Source organism: Rhizophagus irregularis, chromosome 30 (genome assembly GCF_026210795.1).
Source record: "Rhizophagus irregularis chromosome 30, complete sequence".
NCBI lineage: Eukaryota > Fungi > Glomeromycota > Glomeromycetes > Glomerales > Glomeraceae > Rhizophagus > Rhizophagus irregularis.
Genome location: NC_089458.1, coordinates 2,179,329 through 2,206,524, shown reverse-complemented (window position 1 = coordinate 2,206,524; position 27,196 = coordinate 2,179,329). Strand labels below are relative to the sequence as shown.

The window sequence follows — 27,196 nt, the reverse complement described above, 5'->3', positions numbered from 1 at the left end:
AACTATAAAAAGAAAATCACGTGGTGATAACAAAAATGTGTTTGTATCACCTAATAGAACTATAAATTTGTCAAGAATATCATATTTTTAGTATCAATTACAAAAATGCCCGATGAAAAGAAGCTCCCTTGGGGAATCAATGCGACAAAACCAGGTTCCGCTAAGGTATAATATAAGTCCGTAATGATGAATTTATATAGTTCAACTATTTCTGATCTTTCATTTCCCGAAATTTCAGACTTTAACAAAAACAAAATTACAAGCTTTTAGCATTGGCACTCATAAAAAAACTCCATTTCAAAAACATAAAGAAGAACTCGAATTAAAGAAAAAGGTATTATTTTTACAGGTAGTAATAATAGAATATTGTATATTGTATTTCTGAAGTCTATTTTTTTTTTCACCTTATTAGCAAGAATCCGAAGAAGCCGCAAAAGTATATGCGGAATTTGTTGCTTCTTTTGAAAAGGAAGAAGGCGCAGGAAAGACATTTGTTAAAGGCGAAACAATAGTACCGAAATGTAAGCATTTAATTATTTTTGTTATTTTGTATAAATAAAATAAAAAGTCTAATGTTGTTTCATTTGTTTTCAAAGTATTATTTGATCATGAAGCAATCAATGCAAAAAAGGAGCCAACTATAACCACATCAGCACCTAAACTTTATAAACCACAAGCTTTTGTTTCTGTCTCAAAACCTATACAACCAGAATCAAAACCGGAAGATTCTGCGGAAAAAATCGAAAAGAACGAGGTAAGATATTTCTCAATATGAATTATATATAGTGTATTTAATAAATTGATTCATTTATAAATTGATTCATATTTATAATATTTAGGATGAAGAAAAAAAGGACGATAAATCTAAAAGAAAACGTAATTTAGATGCTTTCTTGGAAGAAATTAAGCGGTCGGTAAAACGTCTTACGTACTAAATTATTGAATTTAATCACTAATACTACATTTTTATAGTGAACAAGAGGAAAGAGAAGATCGTTTAAGGCAAAAACATGCAAAGTTGGCTGGCGCTGGCGTATCATCTGGTAATATTTTTAACATTATTACATTTTAATACGCAAAAGGATTTGTATGCTAGAAACATAACTTACTGGTTTAATTTAGAGGCAGGTAGTGACGACTTTGTTCCTACCTCGCTCACTGTTAAAGCCGGTGAGTTTAGGCTCACCACAATTAAATATATGCAAGATCAAATTTTAATAATTGTTTCATTAATTTATTAATGTACTTTCCTGGTTTTTTTAGCTTTTGAAGATAGACCGGGCTCACATGATACTGGAGATCCGAATACAACAAATTTATATGTTGGAAATATAAGTCCAGAGGTTAGTTGATATTATGAAGCCTATTACGATAACTCGGTTTTGACGGACGATATTTACCAAAAAAATATCTTAACTTGGATATAATAATCCACTTATTGGACGAGGCATACTTGTACTTCATATCCAATCAATAGTTTATATCAGAAATAAACAGAATAATTAATTATTTAATAATTTGTGAATAGGTTAATGAAGAAATGTTATGTAAAGAGTTTGCAAAATATGGCCCAATAGCTAGTGTGAAAATTATGTGGCCCCGTACTCAAGAAGAGAAGGATAGAAACCGAAACTGCGGATTTGTCAGTTTTATGGATAGGGAATGTGCGGCTCAGGCTTTAAAAAATATGGATGGCAAAGAATTGCTCGGATATGTTATGCGTGTTGGTTGGGGCAAAGCAGTCCCTATTCCACCGAAACCTATTTACGGTGTGTTCTAGCATCAAAAAGTATTCATCCATATAATAAAGTTATCTGGTGCTAAAATTAATTTTATTAGTGCTAAACGAAGGAGTCCGTCCTCCGCCAAGCGGATTACCTTTTAACGCTCAAATGGTTCACACAAAAGGTGAGTTTATCAAATGCTATCAATTGCTTCAATTTATTTACTAATTTGTTTCGGTCTATATAGCATATACAAATGTACCGCCGCCAGGTACATCCACAGTGAGTACAGTGAGTTAAAATTTTTTATTCACTATATAAATAGAAATGATGTATGTACTCACTTTAATCGTTTTTAGGTTGCACCAAAGGGTCCTCGCCTCGAAGTTCATGTGTCTCGTCCGGAAAATGTCCAGATCGTTAAAATAATACATCGTATGGTAGAACGAGTTGTAAAATTTGGACCACCATTTGAGGTATAATTAATTGAAATTAATTATTCGTAAGAATTTTACTGATTCGCCACTTATCATATGAATGTAGGCAATCATCATGGATCGAGAATGGAATAATCCTAAATTTTCATTTTTATTTCAAAACGACGTGAGTATAATAGTAATTATAATTAAATATGTATATTATTTACTAATATATTTTGGTGCTTAGTCACTTGAACACGTGTACTATCGATGGAGATTATACTCTATACTTCAAGGAGACCCCAAGAATAAGTGGCGCACTGAACCTTTTCACATGTTTGACGAAGGACCTATTTGGGTACCTCCCGAGATACCGTTCGATGAAGACGTTGGTATTATAATATACCATCAGCAGCTTTAAGTTTTCTTTAGTTTGTCTTACTTATTCTTTTTGGGCAACAGGCAGCAGATGAATTATTAGATTCTGATGAAGAAGACGAACGTGAGCGAGAACGCATACCTAAAGGAACTTTGGGGCCTAAAGCTAAACACCGCTTGGAAGTGATGCTCCGAAAATTGACCTTTGAACGTGGTGTCATTGCTAAGACAATGGCTTTTGCTATTGATCATTCTGATGCCGCAGATGAGGTGCTTTGCAAATTAATTAATTAAAATTTTGTTTTATAAAACATCGTCATTATTTTAATGCTTTATTTATTCAGATTGTTGAAATTATATGCAAGACTCTTATGATCAAAGAAACTCCCATCCCTACTAAAGTTGCACGATTATATCTAGTGTCAGATGTTTTACACAATAGTAGCGTTTCTGTTCCAAATGCTTGGAAATTCCGAACTGGGTAAGTTGCATGCTTATATATATATACATTTATTATCATAGATGTCTTAAACTTTTCTTGGTACATATTCCTTAATAGATTCGAGAGTAAATTACCTGAAGTGTTTGAACATTTGAATGAGGTATACAGATCTATCACGGCTAGGCTGAAAGCAGAGACATTTAGGGTAAGCGACCAAAACGGTTTGAGATTTACATTGATTGTTATTCCTTATCCAAAAGGAAGGATTTTTTTCACCTTCGTATATTTTTTCAAAACCAAGTCTCGAATTTATTTGTGGATTATACTCACCTCTTTTTCGTGAAACTTTTAATCTTCAAATTTCTTATAAAAACCACATCATGAAACAAACAAAAATTAATCTAGCGTCAAGTTACAACTATTCTCACCGTATGGGAAAATTGGATCGTTTTTCCACAACCATATATTGAATCATTAACAAATACATTCATGAAGAATACAAAAGAAGGTGACAGTCTTACATATTCTTCAATACCACAATCATCAACATCATCTACATCATCAATTGATGGCAACGCAAATAATCTTCTTGATGGAGTGCCAATGAATATGGATATTGATAGTGAAGCATCAAGTAAACTAAATATAGGTGGTATTTTAGGAGTAAAAACAAAATGGGACAATGATGAAGAGGAAGATAATAATCATAGCGATAATATTAAAAAAGACGGTTCACCAACATCATCAATTAACGGATCACGGGGGATTTCAGAAATAGAACCGACAAAATCTAGTGAAACTAAAGATTATGGATCTGAGAAAATGAAATTAGGGAATGAAGAAGTGGATGACGAAGTGGAAGATGATATTTTCGCTTAATTAATTATATAGTATAATAGTTTGTTTTTAATTTCTTAATTTTTTTTAATTATTTTTTTTTCTTGAAATTGTCGCTATAAAATTTAGTAATTTTGACATTTCTTAGCAAATTCGGAAACACGATTTCGAAAGAATTAACTTATCAATAAAAAATCTTTTAATATGACACTATAAAGCAAAAATTGATAACGTGATATCAGATATAATTTTATTATAATATTACATCATATATCTTTCTTTTAACCTATTTAAATAATTTATAATTTCATCATTTTTTCCATATTGATTTTCATAAAAGTAATCGAAGATTTTCGTTAAAGCTGCCAAGTTTATATTTTCATTTATGTGAATTTGCCTTAAAAAAAAGTAAAGCAAAAATAATTTAAATATAGTAATCATACATTTGATTTGAAAAAAAAAAGATTATCCAAACCTTGACATAGAAGGTTGTGAAGACGAGAGTTTATTATTAGGCATAATACAAACGTTTAGCTGATTTTTAAAAAATGAAAATACAAGTAAAAATTATTGAAAGCTTATTTAGTCAATAGAAAGTTGAATATTTATATTTATATACTTACCATTTCTTCCATGAATTCTAGTGATTTTATTTTAGACCATAAACCCAATATGATATCTACCAATAGAAGATTGTTCTCAAATATACACTGATAGCGATTAAAGCATAAAAGTATTTTTTCTTTTCTATTTTGTTGTAAACTCAAACTCAAACATTCTAATTCAAATTTTAATACAAATTAGTTAATTTATTATAACAAGTTTAAAAAAATATTAAGTCTTACCTCTGATGGATGTAATCATATCACCTATAGAATTACTAATAATTATAATTCTACTGTCTTCACGTGGATAAATTAACCACGCTAGATAATTAATAGGTTCTTGTAACTTTAAACCAATAAATTTATTAATGATTATAAATAATATTTTTTCTAATACAGTACATATAAACTTACATCTTTTATTTGCGGAAATTTTTGGATGTCGAAAAATGATTTGATAATCCAATAATGCCATTTTGTGAATGACATCAAAGTCATCCATACATGTTTTCTATAATTTTTCATAGCCGAAGGGCTTTGTTCCAGAAGTAATTTATAACGAAGGAAATTTATTTTAGAAATTGTTTGTACTCCAGGAATATCATTTGCAAGAATTGTCACAAGACCTTCCAATAATCTAGGAAAATACTTCAAAATTATTTAGTATGCGAATTTCACGCGTAATAAATTCGGACAGAAATTTATACATACGTGAGTAATATCTGGAAGAATAAATTTACTACAATCCTTACTTTCAATACAATATTCTATGGTATATTTTATTAAACGCAAGACACGCCAATCAGGAAAATTTTCCAAACACTTAATAAATGTTTCAAAGCACAAGTTAAAAATTTTTGGATAGTTTATAGCTTGACAAAAAAATGGTCTATTTCGAAGAAACTCTATAATATTACGTGGTGCCATATAATTTTTATCTACTGGAAAAAGAAGTTGTTGAAAAGACACCAAGACCTTTTATAAAATAAAAATTATAATCGTATCATAAAAGAATCAAAAAAAAAAAAAAGGATTAATTACCTCATGTTCAACAGCAGCAGAGCAATTGGTCCATAAACTATATTGAATACCGGATAAATATTTACAAATACAAGTTTTTTCTTTACATACAATAAAATTAAAACCGTTACCCAAGCATAGCATCACCACAAAGTTTAATATACATGTCATGATGAAAAAAGACTAAATGTTCCACAAAAAGGTTTGATAAAGCGTTTCCATATTCAGAATTCATTGTATGATGCAATTTGCCTTTAGTCGCGAACAAAATTACGCGTTCAATTAGTCCAAACATTTCAGGAACTTGTAATAATGGAATTAATTGTTCGGAAATATTTTCTATACATGTTGACTATAAATAATTATATTCAGATTTCGGTTCAATCATAAGAAGATATAAATTCTAATCATACCGGGAGTTGTAACATATTCTTTTCAACATTATCTAAAAAATCGGTGATCATTGAAACGGCTTCTTCGACGTACAATTGATCTAAATCAGAAGACCCTGCGCCGCATAAAGATGCCAACTTCTCTGAAAGGTTATCGCCTTGTGAATGGCCGATGGAGATAGCTCGCAATACTTTTAAACTCCAATACTTTGGTAGTCTTATCATAAATACAAAAGGTTATAACAAGTAATCCATATACGAAAAATTTTCACACTTTCTTACCCAATAAAATTTGAAAACATGATTGTTCCGTCGGATAATTTTGTATATTCCAAGATACATTCTATAATTTTTTGACATACTGTTTCGTGCAGCGCTAAAATTCTAATACACTAAAAACAAAGTCAATACCGGAATAAGGAAATATGAGAATACAGTAATTAAATAATTTACCACTAATTCTTCAAGTATATTTTGAACTTCAGGAAATTTAGTATTACATTTTTCAGCTGTATCGCATTCAAGAAGTTGCTAACGAATATATATAATTAGTAAAATTCAAAAAGGCGGATAAAAATATAAGTTACCTCATGTAACACATCCAATAACTCTATGAGTCTATCGATCTTATTAACAATATTAACAGTACGTGTTGCATAAGTAATGTCATGATTAATTAATTCGTCTTTAAATTCTCTATCGGTTTTCCAAAACCGCAAAAGTTCGTTTAATTCTTTTATAAAAGGCCATTCCATTCCAGCATATTTGAATTTCAAGAAAAACGCGAACTATAAATTGTCGTTCGTGTTTCATTGACGAGTGACGAACTAGGCCATCCTTAACCTGATCCACCGGTCCAGATGCTTATTCTGGACCAGTCAACTTTTGATTGGCTAATCAGCCCTTTTATTACATAACTCCGGCATAATTTATTTTATCTCTTACTCTTCCTATCTTTCACTCTTTCTCTATTCTTTTTTGTGGTATGTTAGTACTTAGTATTTCATATTTCATTTCAGTTTGTATATTTTAATTTTAATTGTATTTATTGTAGTTTTATGATAATACTAAATGTTTTTTATTTTCTTTTTGAAGAGTTTTATGATATATTGATATTATTCTGGAAATCAAGTGTTTTTTTTTTAAGTTTTGGGGTTAAGCAAAGTTGTTCAAAAAAGGTTGTAAATTACACATTTATAACAAAACTTTTAAAGCTAATATAATACTATTACTTTGTACTTTTGTTTTGATATTAACGTTAAAATAATTTTAATAATAAAATTACAGTAAAAAATAATGTAAAGACCTTTTTTATAAAGTTATATATGCAATTTTACTTATTTATTAATAAAGTTTAATAAAATGCATACCAAAGTACAAATTTTAAATAACATATTACTTTAAAATGGTAGTATTAAATGCTTTAAAAAAAGGCATTTCGTACCTTTTTTTTAAAAAAAAACGCGAATTGTTTTTTTTTCCAAGACAAATGTTACACAAAACAATCTCATCCAATTATATTTGCTGGTCCAGGATAAGCATCTGGACCGTGGCCCAGGATAAGGATGCTCGACGAACTACGATTTTATTGATAAGTTTGTGTAACATTTATAAATGTCACTTCATATATAAAATTTTCCATTTATTTTCTTTAACAAACACAACTTTATTTAGTCTTTCAAAAAGTAACAGTAACTTTTTTTGAAAACAAAAAATAGCGATGATATCTATTTACATATTAATAATACAAATAAATAAACTTGAAATTTATACAGAAAAAATTCAAATTCTTATTAAAATATATAGTAAAAAAGGAAACATAACATAAATTGTATATTATTAAAATTATGTAATATTAATAAAATCACCTCCGGTGATTTGTAGCAATATCACAGGATGTGATCTCTATATTTAACTACCCCGGATAATTATACTGTAGTTGAGGTCATATCCAACTACAGTGCCCGGAAAAAAGTCAGAGTTACGGGTTAGGATTAGGATTAGATAGGATTTGGGTTAAGGTTAAAATTAGAATTAGGGTTAGGATTAGAGTTAGAGTTAGAGTTTGAATTATGATAAGAAATAAGGTTTTATTTATTATAATTCATAATGCATTAATCATATTTCTTTTTTTTTTAGAAAATGAAAGAACGCATGACAGGTAGAGTTCCAAATAGGTCAGGTCAGGTTAGGTTAATTGATAAACCTGACCTGAAATTTTTTTTCAGGATTTTTATTAAAATATCAAAAAAAAAATGTTGCAAAACATTTTTTTTTTTGAAATATTATGATTCACTTTTTTATATTAAAATCGTATAAAAAGGTAAATTGCAATACCGCAACTAACTTTTTTTGTATAAAATAAATATAAAAAAGTGAATTCTGATATCACAATTCACTTTTTATATATAAAATCAATATAAAAAAGTGAATCCCAATATCGCAATTCACTTTTATTATATAAAATTAATATAAAAAGTGAATTATAAATAACCCACTTATATTATATAAAATTATAGTTTCAGGTCAACAGGTCATTCAGGTTATATTGATGTTACAACCTGAACTGATGCTGAATTGCAATTGCTAAACCTGACCTGATAAATTCAGGTCAACCTGTCAGGTTATCTGAATTTGGTTAACCTGTTTGGAACTTTAATGACAGGTTTATTGAAAAATAATTATAATGTGTAGATGATTAAATTACAATCAATTATTGATGAGATTGGTAAAAAGAATATTAAAGAGATCTGAAAATTTTGTAATATCCGATCTGAAAAGAAATGTTTTTTTAGAGTTCTGAACAGGTTGACCAAATTCAGGTAACCTGACAGGTTGACCTGAATTTATCAGGTCAGGTTTAGCAATTGCAATTCAGCATCAGTTCAGGTTGTAACATCAATATAACCTGAATGACCTGTTGACCTGAAAATATGATTTTATATAATATAAGTGATGGTATTATAATTCACTTTTTATATTGATTTTATATAATAAAAGTGAGTTGCGATATTAGGATTCACTTTTTTATATTGATTTTATATAATAAAAGTGAGTTGCGATATTAGGATTCACTTTTTTATATTGATTTTATATAATAAAAGTGAGTTGCGGTATTGGGATTCACTTTTTTATATTGATTTTATATATAAAAAGTGAATTGCGGTATCGGGATTCACTTTTTATATTGATTTTATATATAAAAAAAGTTAGTTGCGGTATTGCGATTCACCTTTTTATATGATTTTAATATGAAAAAGTAAATCGCAATATTTTCAAAAAAAATGTTTTATATCATTTTATTGATATTTTAATAAAAATCCTGAAAATTTTCAGGTTTCAGTTCAGGTCAGGTCAAACAGATAACCTGATATAACCTGACCTGACCTGATCTGACCCATTCGGAACTCCAGTTTTTTTCATTATATTGCAATTTCTAATGAAATCTCTTTTTTATGTTCATGTTTAATTACAATTTCAAAGGGGGTCATTTGTTATCATTATTTTCATATAATAATATTTTCAAAAATTGCAGATTTTCATATTTCAATGATTCCAGAAAGATGTTATTAAGATACTATCAAGATGCTTATCAAGGAATGGACTTATTTCAAGAAAATGATTTAGTATTTGCATATGAAAAAGGAATTACTAATAATACTGATTCAGATAATATTCTTATGACTTCTATTATGCAAAGAAATCACTATTCTAAAATGTGTTTCAATTTTAAAAAAAACTATTGATAAAAAACAAAATATGATAGGTTATGGGAAATGGTTCATGAAGTTAAGTTTACTTATTTTGGAATCTAATGATAATAAAATGGAAGTTCTATTAAAAGAATATATTAATAAGAGAAAGACAAAGAGGATTAAATTTGGTAAATAATAATGGTAACATTTAAGAAGAGCAATCAGATAATAATACACTAATTAATGAAGAATATAGACTTTATAAACTTAAAAACATTTAAAATCTATTAAGAATAAAAACAAAAAATCAGCCTCCAACAAAATAGTTTAAAAGTATTATAATGCAAATGGTAGATCTTTAAGCTGAAATACTTATAAATGTCATATATACAGTCAGGCTGGTTATAATGCAGCATATTATAAAAATAACAAATTTAAAAATGTGTAAGCAATTAATTATCTTGTATAATAAAATCTTTAATAATATATATAATTTTAATAAAGTAATATTTTATTGCATCACCAGAATATATTTTTTTTTATAAGGTGATATTTATTGGTTTTGCATTTATAAAGTGATGTTTAAAGAAATCACAAGGGATGGGATATAAATTTTCCTTTAATTTTATATTTAAAATAATAAATAATATTTTTACTATTATTATTTTTACCAAAAATTGTATAATAGGATTTTATTTATTTATTCTCTAATTTAATTGAGAAATTATTTTAAATTATAATTAGATCTTACTTTTTATATAAACACTTATCAGTTATATAACTTATATTATTAAGAATGTTAAACTGTCATCAATAGTAATTGTCATCATTGATAATTTTTACTAGTGCAATTTTTTGAATTTTATAAGATTAATATTAAATTAAATAATCAACTACACATTTATTTTATATGTAAATTTATAAGAAAAAGAGATTTATTTAAGGTCAAAAAGGCTATTTTTCAGATAATTTTTGAGAAAAATGTAAAATTTTGATTTTTTAATTTTTTTCATTTTACTAAAAGTTTTTTTTAACAAAAATTTTAAAATTTTGTCATGGTTAATATCAAATCAATATTTATTAATATATTTCCTATAAAAAGTTTTTATATTTAAAATATATTTAAAATTTTATTAAAATATATTTAAAATTTTATTAAAATATATTTAAAATTTTATTAAAATATATTTAAAATTTTATTAAAATATATTTAAAATTTTATTAAAATATACTTAAAATAAGTATCAATTTTAATTTGTGATTTACTTATAATATGCCTAAAATATGCCTAAAATACTCTTAAAATATATTTTTAATGTACTTACTTAAAAAAATACTTAAACTAGAATTTAAGTACAATATAAGCATATTTTTTATATGTTTAAAATGTACTTAAAATGTACTTAAAATTCAATTTAATATATTTTAAGTGTATAAAAAATACACTTATATTGTATTTAAATTTTAATTTAAGCATATTTAAATATATAAAAAATACATTTATATTGTACTTAAATTCTAGTTTAAATATAAAAATTTCTAATTATCACCGGTGGTGATTTCACCACCATATAATAAATCACGTGATCAAGGCGTAGTTGCAATGTTTTGAAATAAATACAGTTTTACAATGCAATTTCAATTATAAATTCCTTAATTACTCTCACTAAGAATCCTTTTACTTTAGTTTCAACTATAATTCATCAATTTTTCTTGCTAAGGATTCTTTTTTTACAATTACGCAAATTATGACCTGTACTCCTACATCCTTTACACTTTCTTTCCTTCTTATCATTTCCATTAACTTCTAAGTTGCCTTTAGTTTTCTTTTATTTCTTATTCTGTCTTAAAGTTTCTTCTTCACTTAAGTATCGACCTGAAGGTCATTCATGATGTCTTGAAGTTACTGGATTAAAATATTTAATATTTTCTTGTTGATTTCCTGCAGTATTTTCATCAGTTGTTTGATTACAAAGTAATTCTTGTTGTTTTTCTTCAATATATGTTTGAAGTAATCCATTTAACTCATTATAACAATCTAATTTTTGTGTTAAGTCTAAAGCCTTTTTTGCGAAACCGAATGCTTTTCCATATTTTAATTTTGCCGAAATGATTCCTTGAAGCTTTTCTGTATAAACTTGTTCACTACGAACATGATGAATATAATTAAAATTGATTTCTTCATGAACCACTGCTGAAAAATTATGATCTTCAACAATTGATATAACATCTAATAAAGCTATTTCTTTATCATCAATATTTAACTTCGAATCTTGATATTAGTGCTAATTTATTAAAGAAATATGAAATTTTGCTTGTGAACTCTTTCTAAGAATTCTATAAAAATGTCTACATAGAATACCATATAATATTAAAAGGTTACAGGTACAAGAAAAACTTCTATCTGCCATCAAAACTACAAAATGTGATTTTTTTTGTAACAATTCTAGCTTAACTTTCCAAATTTCAACAATTAATAAATTTTGTATCTTTCCGATTATAGTTTGAAGTAATATTTGTGTTGCATCATAATCATCTTTCCAAAAACCTTTATTATCATCTGTATTATTAACCTAAATAAAAGAAACAACAAAATTAGCAACCATATAAAATTTTTCAATTCATAATAAATTCACTTCTAAACCATAAACGGATCCTAACCATAACTCTAACCTCTAATCCTGACCCTAACTCTAATCCTAACTTTAATCCTAACCTTAACTCTAATCCTAACTCTAATCCTAACCCTAATTTTAATCCTAACCCTAACTCAACGCTATTCTAATCCTAAAGCTACTCTAAAACCTAACTTACTTGCTAAATAGTATCTTTATCAACCAAGTATGCATCGTAAAAAAATGAATGCTTCATCTGATTTTGTATTGCTGAAAGAATGTGTAGAGTTAAAAATTCCTTACAAATTTCATTAATACCTACAAAAAATTTTGAAGGTATATCATCCAAAGTTTGTCAAGGTAAAATATTTCTCATTTTGATTATACGTTCATATTTCATTTCATTATTGAGTATTTTTTGAATCTTATTGGCGAGTTGATATAAAAGAAAATTTTTTTGGACAGCAGCTTTAAATAGATGATTAAGGGATTCTATTCTTTAAGTGCTATTTATTCTACAATTGAAAATTTCATTTATATAGCAAGTAATCCAATTTTCCTTTGTTGATTCAAGCATTCGCTTCAAATATTTTGATATTTCAGGATATTTTTCAATTAAAATTTTCCATTTTGATTCAAAAATCTCATAAACAAGACTATTTAATACAGCATGAAAAAAATTCAGCCTGAAATTCACTAAATTTTTGCAATCCAAGTTTTGGTTTCACATTATTTTTAAGGTTAAGATCAATATGAAATATGCACAAGTTGTACTTTGATGTTGGGAAAATAAAACTAATAGCATTTGCCATAGCAGGGTCACAATCAGTATATATATATAACACGAGGATAAACATCACTTGAAACCTTTTTAAGTTGTTGTAATACCCAAATAAATGAGTTTTCTGTTTCATCTTCTAGCAATGCACTTGCTATCAATCATGATCTTGTATTATTATCAACAACAAGAAATAAACATAGAACCATATCATAATGATTTGTTCTAGCTGTACAATCAAAAATTAAGACTTCGTGAAATCTAATATAGTAAGAACATTGATCAGGTGATATCCTGATTAATGATGTTAGTCTTTGATCATTTTCAGATAAGCAAAATTCAAAGAACCATTCAGGTTCTTGTTGTTTCTAAAGATAATGTAAAAAATTTGCACTATCATTTTTAACAACTTCCTTTTGCCCAACCTTAACTTTTTGAATAATGTTATATAGATTCTTTTTAAAATTAGATGATCAGGATACTTTGCTCGAAGTAATGGATATATCTGTGTAATGCTAAATATACCATGTTTCACATAAAATTAAACATTGGTAATCATTTCTAGAGTAAATTTTCTAAATTTAGGTGCTATTTCTGCAATTAATGGATTCATAACATGATTGTGTTTAAGTTTAACAGATGTAATACCTATGGTATTTTCTTTTTTAGGTTTAGTTGCATTAACATGTCAAGAACAATTAACCTAATAACTACCTCTATTTCTTTGATTATCAAAATTAATAATCTTTTTTGATACATGATTACCAGAATGAGTACACTCATATGTCCTTCGCTTAACATAAAGTTTTTTCTGATAAGCTGTTAAACCTTTTATTTCTTCTTAATGCAAATAATACTTAATCCTTGTTTTTTTAAAAGAAAATCCTTTCTGTAAAGCATATCGTTCAAAATAACTCAAACTTCAAGTTTTTCCCAAGTATAAAACTTTGCACCTGTAATTATCATATAATAAAAATCATTTTCTTCATCACTAGAATCAAAATATTCATTAATAGGTTCATTTTCTTCACTGCTAGAATCAATAATTTCGTGATTTATATTTATTATTGGGTAGCTATAATGTAAGAAAGGTTAGAGTAAAAGAAAAAGAAATAAATAAATTATAAATCATGAAAAATCAAAATAATTGATCAAAAAGCTTAATAATTAAATCAGGTGATTATGTAATAAATCACATGGTCAGATGAAAATACCTGAGGCGTTACCTAGTTAATTTCTTTAAGTATATTTTAAATATAATTTAAGTATTTGGGCAAAAAACAAGTACATTAAAAGCATATTTTAAGAGTATTTTAGGTATATTTTGGATATATTATAAGTATATTGTGAATTAAAATTGATACTAAAATATAAAGACTTTTCATAGGGATTTATTATTTAAATTAAAATTTTGCAACTTTGGCCAAAATTATAAACTAGCATAACTTCAGCAAAATTGCTGAATTAAGTAATGATAATTACCAGTAGCGATAATTACTACTAAGTAGCATTTAACAATATCCTATATTATTTATATTAATAATAAAATCTCACTTAATTATACAGTCGAACATCCATCAATCATGTACATATAGTGCACCTCTTTATAAGAACTTGATTTTGAGAAATGGTTTTAAATACTATCAAATTACCCATTTATAATTACAATTTGACTATAATCACTATCATCGCATAATCCTATCATTTCTATTAGTGATTAGACTTCTATTAATCACATCATAATTTTGGCCAAAAAGCAATTTTGCCTAGAATTATGAAACACATAATTTTTTTTTCCTTTTTAGGAATTAATGTTACATGACATTCCAACACAAAATCGGCAAAAAATTTTTTTGTGAAATGGCTATCACCAAAAAAGGAAATATCTGTAGTGATCAAATAATTTTATAAATTATAATTTACTAATTTCGGCCAAAATTAAGATATAGTACCTGTATATAAATACACCCCTATACAATCACTGATTTTATGGGAACCAATTAGGTGACTATATGGGGGTCTGACTATATATAAATTATAATTCTAATTATATATTTTAATTTTAGTTAAAATTATAAAATCATATGATTTGAATAAATATTTAATTTTTTTATTAGAAAAATTTTGTAATTTTGACTGTATTATATCTGGACAGAATTATAGAAGTTTGACTATATATATGTTTACTAGTAAAATTCAATTTTCAATTTTTAAATTTTATTAATAATTAATAATTCATTTTTATTAAATATTAACTAATATAAAGTATTATATATAACGCATTTTTATATTTATTTAATCATATTTTCATATTTATTTATAAGTATACTAGAAGTTGCCAATTAAAACTTGACTTATCTGATTATTTTAATTAATTAAAATACTTTATAGGATTTTGGAAAATTTTTTTACTTTTCAAAAATATTATTCATTTTATTGCTAAATATGTTTCATTTAGTATGTGGTCAATATATTAATGGATGTAATTGAAATCCTCTTAATAAACTGTACTACATATACATTAATTAAAAGGGTATTGCTAAATATCACCAGTGGTGACGGTTACCAGTGGTGGATTTATGATGTAATGCCGGTCAGTGGTTTGTTAAATTTTAATTCAGGCCAAAAGTGCATCTTAATGCTGGTATGGTGACAATTACCGCTGGTGAGCTTTAGCAATTTTCAATTAAAAATTATTATTATTATTATGGAAATAATAATTTTACGCAGGTGCGTTGCAACGCACCCCCCTTTTTTGGAAATTATTAAATAGTAAATTTGCTGATCATAACGTGATCATAAATGATCGACAAATTTACTATTTAAAAATTTCCAAAAAAGGGGGGTGCGTTAAAATTTTAAACCCTATTATTAAATTAATTAATAATTGTTTTATAAACTCTAAATAAAAATTATTTTTATTTGTAAGACTTTTGTAAAATATTAAAGGTATTCTTTAATTTGAAATATTTGAAAATAATTTTTAGTTTATAAATATTAAGTTGTCGAATAGAAATTTTGTCAATCTTGACCAAAGTTAAAATTTGTTGATCACCTATCAAAATTAAAGTAAATATTTGTATTAATTGCATCCTCCGCAATTTTATATAAATGGTAATGAAGGGGTTATAGTCGATCCAGTGCAGGATTGCAGATGCATTTAATATAAATTTGTTGCACGTTTTTGCTTATTTATTTAGGCGAATAGAGTAATAGAATATTGATCTCTGCGATTTAAAATATGGCCTTTATATTTGATCTTAATTTTTTGTTGTCCAGATGATTGTAATACCATATAGATTGTTACGCCTTACGAGAGCTCATTCTCGCTTGTACGACTTTAGCTTGATGGCCTAGGACCTCAGTCACTACTAATTCGTATTGATCAAAAATGTTATGTATGAAAGAAATAGGGGGACACCGGGACGGCATTTTAATAATTAACACTAAAATTATATAAAATCGAAATGGTTAGGTAAAATTTTGGACTAATATAAAATAAGCAACAGTGAACACTTTTTCTTGATTGGTGTTTTGACAATTTCTGCAATAATCCACCGTCTGCAGCTCCATATCTAGTTTCGTGCTCGTGCTCTTTGTCGAACGCGTACAGTACTACAACGAAATTGTTAAAAACATTTTTCATCGATTTTTTTTGGTCTGGCCACTCCTTTGATTCACTTTCAAAGAGATTTATTTAAAAAAGTGCGAAAGTGCGTGCGACTTTTTATATTCAAATTTCGGCTTATCTTCACAGTCTTTTTCGTATTGATCAATATACATCTTATATATTCTTTTCAGACCCAGTTCCCCCCCCCCATAAAAAATATTCCTATATGATGAGAGAAATCGTCCACTTACAAACCGGCCAGTGCGGCAACCAAATAGGTGCTAAATTTTGGGAAGTTATATCAGATGAGCATGGTATTGACTATTCTGGAACCTATACTGGCGACTCTGACCTTCAGTTAGAAAGAATCTCCGTATACTATAATGAGGCTACTGGTGGTAAATATGTACCACGTGCTGTTCTCGTTGACCTTGAGCCTGGTACCATGGATTCTGTTCGTGCTGGTCCTTTTGGACAACTTTTTCGCCCAGATAATTTTGTTTTTGGCCAAAGTGGCGCCGGTAACAATTGGGCAAAAGGCCATTACACCGAAGGCGCTGAACTTGTAGATTCTGTATTAGACGTTGTCCGTAAAGAAGCAGAATCTTGTGACTGTTTACAAGGTTTCCAAATTACTCATTCTCTTGGTGGAGGTACTGGCGCTGGTATGGGCACCTTGCTCATCTCAAAAATTCGCGAAGAATATCCAGACCGTATGATGTGCACATTCTCAGTAGTTCCTTCACCAAAGGTACTTTTATTGTGAATTTGTCTCATGTTAGAGCTTCACGTTTATCATGTTTTATCGTGTACAGATTTTGACGCGTTAAAGAGTCGCGTTTAACATTTATTACGCGTTAGATTTATAATTTTCACATCAATATATCGATTTGATCTACACGATGCTTAACAAACCAATTGAACAATTGAGTTTCTTTATGGTTATTAGCTAACAATGATTGATAATTCATTATTTCTTTTGAATATAGGTATCTGATACTGTCGTTGAACCATACAATGCTACATTGTCAGTACATCAATTGGTCGAAAATTCTGATGAAACCTTTTGTATCGACAACGAGGCCTTGTATGACATTTGCTTCCGTACATTGAAATTGAGCACCCCAACTTATGGTGATCTCAATCATTTAGTATCTGCTGTTATGAGCGGCATTACTACATGTTTACGATTCCCTGGTCAATTGAATGCTGATTTGAGAAAACTAGCCGTAAATATGGGTAAGTTTGATTTTTTACTTTAAAAAAAACATTATATATCGCCTTGCTTACTTATTGTTATATTATAAAGTTCCTTTCCCACGTCTCCATTTCTTCATGGTCGGATTTGCTCCATTGACTTCCCGTGGGTCTCAAGGCTATCGTTCCTTAAGTGTTCCAGAATTAACCCAGCAAATGTTTGATGCCAAGAACATGATGGCTGCTTCAGATCCTCGTCATGGCCGTTATTTGACTGTTGCTGCTATGTTTAGAGGTCGGTGTTCAATGAAGGAAGTAGATGATCAAATGTTATCTGTCCAAACAAAGAACAGTTCGTATTTTGTTGAATGGATACCTAATAATGTTAAGAGTAAGCATAAATCATTTCTATCACCTTGAAAAATTTTTTTTCCCCTATTATTTTTCCTAACTTGATCTCCTACTTAAATAATAGCTGCCGTTTGTGACATTCCACCAAAGGGTCTTAAGATGTCAGTTACTTTCATCGGCAATTCAACATCGATTCAAGAACTCTTCAAACGCATCAGTGATCAGTTCACTGCTATGTTTAGGCGTAAGGCTTTCTTGCATTGGTACACAGGAGAGGGTATGGACGAAATGGAATTTACTGAAGCCGAATCTAATATGAATGATCTGGTATCTGAGTAAGTTATCCTTTTCTTTTATCAACAACTTCGATTTTTAAGTTAAATTTAATAGTAATTATATTTTCGTCTAATTTAACTATAGATACCAACAATATCAAGAAGCTACAATTGAAGAAGAGGATGGGGAATATGAAGAAGATTTAGATCAAGACGCTGATGTCTAAATAGATAAAACTCATTTTTGCAATAATAAACGCATTTATCTCAGACATTTTCATCTTATATTTTATTTTAATATAGCACATTTCGTTTTTTAAAAAATTTAAACTTATTAATTTTTTTTCAATTAGAGAGACAAATTTCACATGTAGCTAATTTAAAGCTCGTAATTAATATAATAATGATAAAACAATATACGTAGATTTATTTTTCAAATTGTATCAGAAAATTTAATTTAGACAGTTATTACTGTGATAATAAAGATTTAAATTATAAAACAATATAACAAACCGAAATCAAGTAATTAGACGTTTAAAATAAGGAAAGATTACCGATCTTGTATTTTTCACCCCTAAAGTTACTACCCTAAATGCTTTCGGTTTTTACCTGAGCTGACAAAATGCTATGATATTATTATATATATTTGCATTTTTGCATTTTTCATATTAAAGCATTAGTTTCAAACAATTGGATTCAAGAGGGCTGAAATGGGCAAAGTTGCGTAGTAGTGATTATAAACGATTTTTTAAGTATTTATATGATATATGAAGTTGATGATAATCCGTATTACTATAAAATATATGTCTCCCGAATTCGAGAACCTCAATATTTTGAACGATACTCAATTACACCCAACATCACTATAGGTTTATCCAAAATTTATGTTGTAAACGATCAAAAGAGATAAATAATTAGGTACAGCCGTATAAGTTCCTTAAGGTTGAAGATGGGAATTGTTCTTTTACCGGCAATTGCTGCTAAAGGTTCCTGCAATGAACACCCAACGGAATTTACCGTGAAAGTTTTGCATCATGTTCCTTAACAATTCCCCAAGAAATATGCGATGGTAGAATTGGTAGTTGGCACCAATCACCTCTTTTGAGTTTATAGATGATTGGCTACCTAATCCGATCAAATTTTCCCTATTTGATCAATAAAAAACTTTAAAGCCCTTAAATGATCAAATTTCTTTATTTGGTCAATAAAAAACTTAATAACCTTTAAATGAATAATTACCTTTCATTCTTTATGTTGGCCTGTCCCGTGATCGCCGATCTACCCTTTTACACTTCGAACACTTTAACAGTCACAATTATCTAAACAAAAACGTGTGAGAAATTCGGCTCTGTTTTTGAACGATTAACTTTTATTTTACTGGAATAATAGTTATTTATCTAAATATCATCCGAATTTTTTCTTTCCTGAACTTATAATGTTAAAAACAATCAGTCTTCAAACTGATGGTGCGAACAAAAAAGCAGCTAAAAAGATAACCTTTTTGGTAGAAATTGCCAACTATCTTGTGAACCATCAAATAGGTAAAATATCTTGAAAATTTTACTTGTTTAGACCTAAAAAATAATTTTTGATTCTTTTATGACCTTTAGGTTTCCCGATACGTGTTTTAGCATTTCTTATATTAGCATATTTTATTTTCCCCGGAGCAGAAAAATTCTTTTTCCTTCAGCATGGAGATCCAAAAACCGGCCTTTATAAGAAAGGAAAAGACGACGTGTATCTTATTTTCACTTGGATTGCACTTTTTACTTTCTTACGTGCTGTTATAATGGAATACATACTTATACCTACAGTAAAACTTGGCGGAATAAAGAAAGTTAGTCAGCAAACAAGGTTTGCTGAACAAGGATGGTCGTTTTTGTATTATTCAATTTTCTGGACACTTGGTATGGTAAGTTAAGACCCGGGAATTTAGCCACAATTGATTTTGTCTTACTCCCAAATTTGCCTTTCTTTCAAGTGAAGTAAAAAGAAATATAAAGAAATATATATTAGAAAGGGTTTGACGAATTAAGAATGAATTAATTGATTGGGCTTATGAATTCTTTCCTTGCATATTGAATTGATTTAGTATATAATGTCCAAATCACCTTATTGGTTTGATACTGCATATTTTTGGAAAGGTTACCCACATGTTGAAATGCCGGGTCTTCTCAAGTGGTATTATTTAGTACAATTGGCTTTTTGGTTTCAACAAGTTTTTGTCATTAATATTGAAAAGAGACGAAAAGATTATGTTGAAATGTTAGCCCATCATGCAATTACTATTTTATTGATCTGTAGTTCATATTCAATGAATTGGACTCGAATTGGGAATGCTATTTTATGTGTTATGGATTTTGCAGACATTTTATTACCAGTAAGTTAATTAATTTGGTTTAACTTTTCTTACCTATTTACTATTTCTCACTTAAGTTTAACTTCCTAAGTTTGCTAAAATGTTAAAATATTGCGGATTCAATACGCTTTGTGATGTTGTATTTGGATTCTTTATGATTTCATGGGTAGTGACGCGTCACTTCTTTTTTGGATATATAATATACAGCACAATGTTTGAATCTACACAATTTGTAGAACTTAAATGGGACCCAGAAGAAGAACACTTTTATTCAAGAAAGACGCAAATATTTTTCGTGACTCTTTTCTTATTATTACAAGCACTAATTTATTTTTGGTTTTATTTGATTTGCCGTGTTGCATATCGAGTAATTATGGGCGACAATGCACATGATAATCGAAGTGAATCTGAACAGTAAGTAAATTATTATTACAATAATTTTTTAATTTTCACATATTATAAATTATATCCGTTTATTTTATTTTAGTGAAGAAGCTGAAGCAAATATTAATCCTGGCCAAGTATATGATTCTACTTCTGAAGATGACTTAAATACAGATAATGAAGATGTCAATTCTGAGAGTTCTTCATCACAGAATGAAGTTGTTAAGGATTGTAAATTAAAAAAGAACTGAGAAAAAGGGGTCATAGACTTAATAATAGAAAGTAAATTTATTTTTAACTTCAGCCAATTTTTTATTATCTTATATAATTTAAATAATACCTGAAGTATTATTAAAAAAAATTCATAATTAATTTATGACTTATAAATTAATTAATAACTTTTGTAAGTTAAATAATATATGTTAATTATTAATTTTTTATATTTTTTTTTTAAAAAAACACTAATTCAGTTAAATTAATTGTAAATATAATAAAGCAAATTAAATTATTTTGCTACCTAATAAAATTTAAAATATAGTATTTATTAATTTTAATTATACTAGGAAGATTACCTACCTTAAAATTTTTATATATAAATTTACCTTAACTTTTATTGCAATTCTACTGCTAAAAAGGAAAAAAATCAGAGTAATATTTCTTTTCTTATATATAATTTATCTAATATAATAAGATCATTAAAATGTTTTACATGTATTATTATCAAAAAATCAAAAATATAATAAGTTATAATATATTTGATTATTTAACTATTTACTTAAATGTATATAATAAACTTCTATTATTATATAATAATTTATTATTATATTAATATATAGTAATATAAAGTATAATAATTATGTAAAAGGATAACTAATAATTATAAATATATAATATATTAAAAAAATAATTATACTAAAAAAATCTGATTCCTATAAAATTACTTATTTAATTCCTTTAAAATTGGTAATTATATAGAAAAGTAATTATATGAAAATTTTTAATATGTGACTAGAATTGTAATTTATAAATAGATTTTACTATGTATTAATATAGTAAATAATATGTATATTAAAAATTTCTGTATAATAGTAATTATAACTAATATAAAATTCTAATTAAAATATTTTAAATTAAAGGTTTAAATAAACTCTTTTTAATGATTTTATAATTCATTTTTTCTGAATAATTTTTTAGTACTTTAATATAAAAAAAATGGTTCAAAATAACTCAACAATTACTAAAAAAAATTAACAAATTCTTAATAAACTTTTAGTCAACTTAAAAATATTCTGCATTTTTGCACTTTTAATAATCATATAGTTGCATTTATTTTATTAAATAAAAAATAAATAAAATAATAACAGTACTATCTTTAATGAATATATATAAAATTACTATCAAATATACTATTATTCCAATATTTTAGAACAGTTTAAAGATAAAAATATATAGTAGTATTTAAATCTATTCATTTTTATATTTAAGATACAACTTTAAAATTTCACTAGTGCATTAAATATTCTTTATTAAAAAATAATAAAGTAAATGTTCAATTAGAACCCCAGAAAACTAATATAGAGGTCATAAGTGACTTTTGGCTAAAAACACCACTTTTTGCCAAAACTCAAAAAATCGTTTTTTGTAAATATCTCAACATCCAGTGATTCAATTTTAATGAACATTTTTTTATTTTGTAGCCCTCGTTTAGATCTACAATTTAAAAAAACATTTATCAAAATTGGACTACTGGATGCCAAGATAATTACAAAAACTGATTTTTTAAGCCCTTAAAAAATGGGTTAATTCGCCAAAAGTGTGACTTGATCCCGATCTGCCAACTCTTTCTTGTAGATTCTTGGTCAAAAATTTTGCAGAAAAATTTTTATTTCTTCATACTAACACAACCTTATGTTCTACTATCATGACTAATAAAAGTAGCTAATAAAGCTGGCAGTAACCCGAAATCTGGCCCCTAAGCCGCAAAGACAAACAAAACAATAATAACAAAGACTCGACCCCGATGTTTCGAACTCGACATCAAATAAACAAATAATAAAGAAAAGGGCCCCCGAATATACTATTAAGCCCCGTCGTACACTTTTGAAATTTTTTGGAAAGTTATATCGTACTGTAGTACAAATTTCCTTTTTGGGTGCTTATGTGAAGTGACTTTTGTCGTACACTTAATAGTCAACAATAAAAAAAATTTGTCGTACACTCAATTAGTGGTAAAAAGACTTTGTTGTACACCTAATTTATAATATAGAAAGTTTTGGTGTACACTTTTAACCAAATTGATAATTTTTATTATTAGTTATAAGATTTATATTAAGACAAAACTTAAAATAATTGCACATTAATATAAAAATTAATAGTTGCGAAGTTACGATAACCGGTTAATCATTTTATATTATTAATTTATTAATATTTAATGAATTATTTTTCACCATTTTTTCGCAATGTTATATAAATATATTTAAAAAAGTATTTACCCAAGATATATAAAAAAACTAATAAATATTATTAAATAAATTAATGAAATTTATTTTAATTGACTTATTATTAAAAAACTTTTATTAATAAATAACAAAAATGTTTCTTATTTAATCTAATTAGCATAGTCGTACATTTTGCAATTTTATTCAATTGCTTTGAATGTACATTTTGGCTAAATTTGGAGCAAATATTAAACATTCATCGTACAATATAAAAAAATTTTTGCTGATGTCGTACATTTAAGCAAAATTTTGCTGTACACTTTGACACTTTCTCAGACAAAGTTCACTATATAACAAACGTTCATATTCAGGGGCTCTAATAAGAATAACTCTTTCAAACGTACCTGTATGCTCTCTAAAAACTTCATAGAAGAAGATTTCATCACCGACTCAGCGGCTGATGCTGGAAGAAGCAATACTACTCCTTCTCAACAAAATAATACTGACAATTTTTCATTTCCCCCTCCCAAAGATACTGCTGCGCTTTCTGTGCCTAGTTCTGTCGCGTTTGGTACTGACGCATCCATTGCATGCTCCAAAGGACAAAGAAACTTCCCCCTAAACACGTCTCCTAATAAGAATATTATGAACACCAATGATGCTTCTCCTCCTCTCCTTGATACGCCCACTATTACCATTCTTAGGCATGACTATCAGGCTGCTGCAGCACCTAATGTTTCCTCTGAATTTGTTAAAAAATATCCTACCAATCAAGCTATGATTGATGCTATCAACAACCTCCTTTTGGAAACTTACCATTCATATACTGGCCGTGCCCGCATCTCTAGTTCCGATGACTTTAAAAGATTGGTTATCCACTTTAATTCGATCAAAGAACGTGATACCTGCTTTTCCCTCTAATATGATGATCTTGCCGATCTCCAGTTTTTCCTACACAATCCACAGCAACTCTGAACTGATGAAGATCTCTGCACTATCCAAGTTACTGATATCCCGTTCTTCATCAAAAAAGATGATGTTACTGCTCTTTTCAAAAAGTATGGTAATATACAATTATGTCGCCTTCATACACGTGCTAATACTAAAGTCCAACAAGCTTGCATTGTTTACGATGATGCTTCTTCCATCTGGCATTTCATTGACAAGCAGTGGGCGATTTATTATTATTCCACTTGTTTACGCATTACGCCATGTTCCCTTACCCTTGATCAAAAGAAATCATGACGTGAATTTGTTGCTGTTTTGTCTCAGCTCTCTTTCAATACCAAAGATATGCATTTAGCGTCCTTAGTACGAGAAATTGCGCTATGGCCATTAATATCTCCCTGTCCCTTAATTCTTATAAACCTAAAAGATGGACTTACATCACTTTTAAATTACAACAAATGATGGACACCACGATGGAACAATCAATTGCCTTACAAGGTCATGACTAATGGAAACTCCTAGAGAATACCAACAAGCTTTCATTACGATGCGGCAAACTCAGCTGCGCCCCACTGCATGCTCATTAAACCACTCTGAGTCGCCATGCGACTCGTAATCCTGTTGCATACTTAAAAGAATGCTTCAATATTGGCCAATCAAACAACAATAACTCTTCTACTAATCGCAGTAGACAACGCTCCTGTTCTCAATCCAAAGATCATTCCAATTCCCAACAGCGTAACAATTTGGCTAATTATACTGAACGGACTAATAATAATATCAGTAATACCTCCTTGCCTAAATCTACTAATTCTGCTGATCTTAATCAATCTGCTTAACGACCTCGATCTAATAAGCGTAAAAGCAAAGACTGTTCAGTTTCCTTTTCTACTTCTCAGAGTATTAATACCTCTGCACCTAACTCATCTGGCCATATTAAAACCTTCCTTAGTCAATCCTAATTGCCCCCAAATTTACAAAATCTTTTCAGTGCTTAAAAGTCTTCAAGAAGACATGGCTAACGTACGTGCTAGAATACATGCTCTCGAATTAGCTGACCAAAGGATTTCTTAGTTGAAACTTCGTGTTTTTGGACATCCAAGCAAGACAATGTTCTCGCGCCTCGATCCTAATGATTCTCCAACATACTAGTTGATAATCGCCCAAAGCGATCCACCTTATAGGACCCCAAAAAATACATATGGAGGTTACAATGATCAGAAAGTATTTTGATCTAAAATAAGCAACTTTTCAGGGCCGGAATTATGATAATGCTGGTCTGTATCAAAACGGACAATAAAATTTAGGCCGGCACTATCTAAAAAAGGCAAGATTTTCATGAAAATTTAGGTTCTTTTTAAGCAAACTCAAATGTAACCTTTTTATATATTTTTCGGGGTCCTCCCCTTATATAACACAATCTTACCCGCCCAATTTGATCAGGTCCTTTTCTGGCCCAGTTCTCCCTCTTCCAACAGTCTCTGCTTCTTGTCTCAACATTTTCTCCTCTCCCATCCCCGAATCTGCTGATGAAGACACTATTAATAAAGAATGTGCTGAAATTTATTCCTTCTAACGATCTTTAGATAACAAATTTAATCACTTATCCAGCTCTATTGAAAGATTTATTAGCTTCATTTCTGGTGGTTCTTTCTCAGACTTAGTCAATAAGATTTCGTCTGATTAATTTGTTATCCTTCCTTTTCACCCTACAATTTTTATCATGGTGCATTAATGATGAACAATAATATAGATTATGATAACTTTATGCGCAATCCTCCTAACCCCGTTGATTATAATGATATTTTTAATGATTCTTTATCTGATACGTTATTTTCTTCTTCCTCAACCTCCCCCATCCCCAATTCATTTAACATTTCTTCTTTCAATGTTAATGGTCTTAAAACTTCTGGACAAGGTTCCTTTAAGATTGATCAAATTTCTTCATTTTTTACTCAACAATATATTTCTTTTGATGGTGTCGTTAACACCTATTTATCCCCTAAACAAATGAAATTTTTATCTAAACGAATTAAAGATTATTCCTCCTTTCATTCTAATCTTGACTCGACCAAACATGGCCGCTCATCTGGCGGTGTTTCTTTGTTCATTCACAACTCTTTAGCCACCCATGTCCAATTTTATGAATCCCACTCTTCACGAATTTTATCGGTAGATTTATATTTTAAAGGCAATGTTAAATTGTGAATTTTTGTTGTATATATCCCATCTATCAATGATCCTATACTTCGCAATACAGTTATTGATCAGTTAATTTCCCTTATCTCTTGGCTGCTTCCCAAAACTTTCATCATGTTATTTGTGATGATTTTAATATGAACTTAGACAAATTATATTCTATTTTTCTTCATCAACCCAGGTCACTAATAATCGTGTTCATAGATTATTCTATTATTTGCTCTCTCATAATTATGAAGATTGTACCCCTTTAAATTTATCTCCCACTTTAAGCACTTATCATCACCTTGATACTATTACACGAATAGATTTCGTTTGGTCCTGCCCGCTTCTTCGCCGTTATATGTTGACTGCTTCTATTTTTGATGCACATGATTTGCACATCTCTGACCATAATCCTATCATCACATATTTTGACATGTCACTCTTAACAGATGCTATCAAATCTGCTCGTGCTCAATAACTCAATCATAATGTTCGTCGTATCTTTAAATTTGACTCTGTTTCTGCTGAATAATGGATAACCTTTG

At 28.3% G+C, this 27,196-nt stretch overlaps 5 protein-coding genes across 5 annotated transcripts; 3 read left to right on the top strand and 2 right to left on the bottom strand.

Annotated features, from left to right (window-relative positions):
• Window positions 1-105: 105 nt before the first annotated feature.
• Window positions 106-3,842, top strand: OCT59_021876 (uncharacterized protein; the record flags this gene model as incomplete). Its single annotated transcript, XM_025322129.2, has 17 exons — window positions 106-165; window positions 239-334; window positions 413-521; window positions 597-754; window positions 840-910; window positions 973-1,043; window positions 1,264-1,343; window positions 1,529-1,769; window positions 1,840-1,908; window positions 1,972-2,015; window positions 2,084-2,200; window positions 2,268-2,327; window positions 2,391-2,531; window positions 2,606-2,791; window positions 2,866-3,002; window positions 3,081-3,168; window positions 3,369-3,842. The coding sequence occupies 17 exons, from the start codon at window positions 106-108 to the stop codon at window positions 3,840-3,842; spliced, it is 2,202 nt and encodes a 733-aa protein (XP_025167074.1).
• A 184-nt stretch (window positions 3,843-4,026) lies between these two features.
• On the bottom strand, window positions 4,027-6,572 carry OCT59_021875 (uncharacterized protein; the record flags this gene model as incomplete). The annotated part of the gene is made up of 12 exons (XM_025322130.2): window positions 4,027-4,197; window positions 4,276-4,334; window positions 4,424-4,578; window positions 4,646-4,751; window positions 4,820-5,053; window positions 5,117-5,380; window positions 5,447-5,483; window positions 5,557-5,777; window positions 5,839-6,034; window positions 6,100-6,209; window positions 6,271-6,348; window positions 6,405-6,572. 12 exons carry the CDS (start codon window positions 6,570-6,572, stop codon window positions 4,062-4,064), a joined length of 1,764 nt encoding a protein of 587 aa, XP_025167075.2. The 3' UTR covers window positions 4,027-4,061.
• Window positions 6,573-11,395: 4,823 nt separating this feature from the next.
• Window positions 11,396-12,176, bottom strand: OCT59_021874 (uncharacterized protein; the record flags this gene model as incomplete). Its single annotated transcript, XM_066146808.1, has 3 exons — window positions 11,396-11,784; window positions 11,875-12,085; window positions 12,174-12,176. 3 exons carry the CDS (start codon window positions 12,174-12,176, stop codon window positions 11,396-11,398), a joined length of 603 nt encoding a protein of 200 aa, XP_066005912.1.
• A 4,376-nt stretch (window positions 12,177-16,552) lies between these two features.
• Window positions 16,553-18,844, top strand: OCT59_021873 (Tubulin beta-4B chain). The gene is made up of 5 exons (XM_025311921.2): window positions 16,553-17,266; window positions 17,505-17,754; window positions 17,825-18,103; window positions 18,188-18,398; window positions 18,484-18,844. Exons 1-5 carry the CDS (start codon window positions 16,742-16,744, stop codon window positions 18,563-18,565), a joined length of 1,347 nt encoding a protein of 448 aa, XP_025167076.1. The 5' UTR covers window positions 16,553-16,741; the 3' UTR covers window positions 18,566-18,844.
• An 811-nt stretch (window positions 18,845-19,655) lies between these two features.
• OCT59_021872 (uncharacterized protein) lies at window positions 19,656-21,600 on the top strand. Its single transcript, XM_025322131.2, has 5 exons — window positions 19,656-19,879; window positions 19,949-20,250; window positions 20,431-20,718; window positions 20,789-21,111; window positions 21,185-21,600. The coding sequence occupies exons 1-5, from the start codon at window positions 19,774-19,776 to the stop codon at window positions 21,330-21,332; spliced, it is 1,167 nt and encodes a 388-aa protein (XP_025167077.1). The 5' UTR covers window positions 19,656-19,773; the 3' UTR covers window positions 21,333-21,600.
• The last annotated feature ends 5,596 nt before the right edge of the window (window positions 21,601-27,196 follow it).

Excerpts from the sequence above, each read along its gene's own strand:
- OCT59_021873 (XM_025311921.2), top strand. The coding sequence starts at position 16,742 with ATGATGAGAGAAATCGTCCACTTACAAACCGGCCAGTGCGGCAACCAA. Across the intron at positions 17,267-17,504 it reads CAGTAGTTCCTTCACCAAAG|GTATCTGATACTGTCGTTGA; the intron begins GTACTTTTATTG and ends TTTTGAATATAG. Across the intron at positions 17,755-17,824 it reads AAAACTAGCCGTAAATATGG|TTCCTTTCCCACGTCTCCAT; the intron begins GTAAGTTTGATT and ends TATATTATAAAG.
- OCT59_021872 (XM_025322131.2), top strand. The coding sequence starts at position 19,774 with ATGTTAAAAACAATCAGTCTTCAAACTGATGGTGCGAACAAAAAAGCA. Across the intron at positions 19,880-19,948 it reads TCTTGTGAACCATCAAATAG|GTTTCCCGATACGTGTTTTA; the intron begins GTAAAATATCTT and ends TATGACCTTTAG. Across the intron at positions 20,719-20,788 it reads TTGCAGACATTTTATTACCA|TTTGCTAAAATGTTAAAATA; the intron begins GTAAGTTAATTA and ends TAACTTCCTAAG.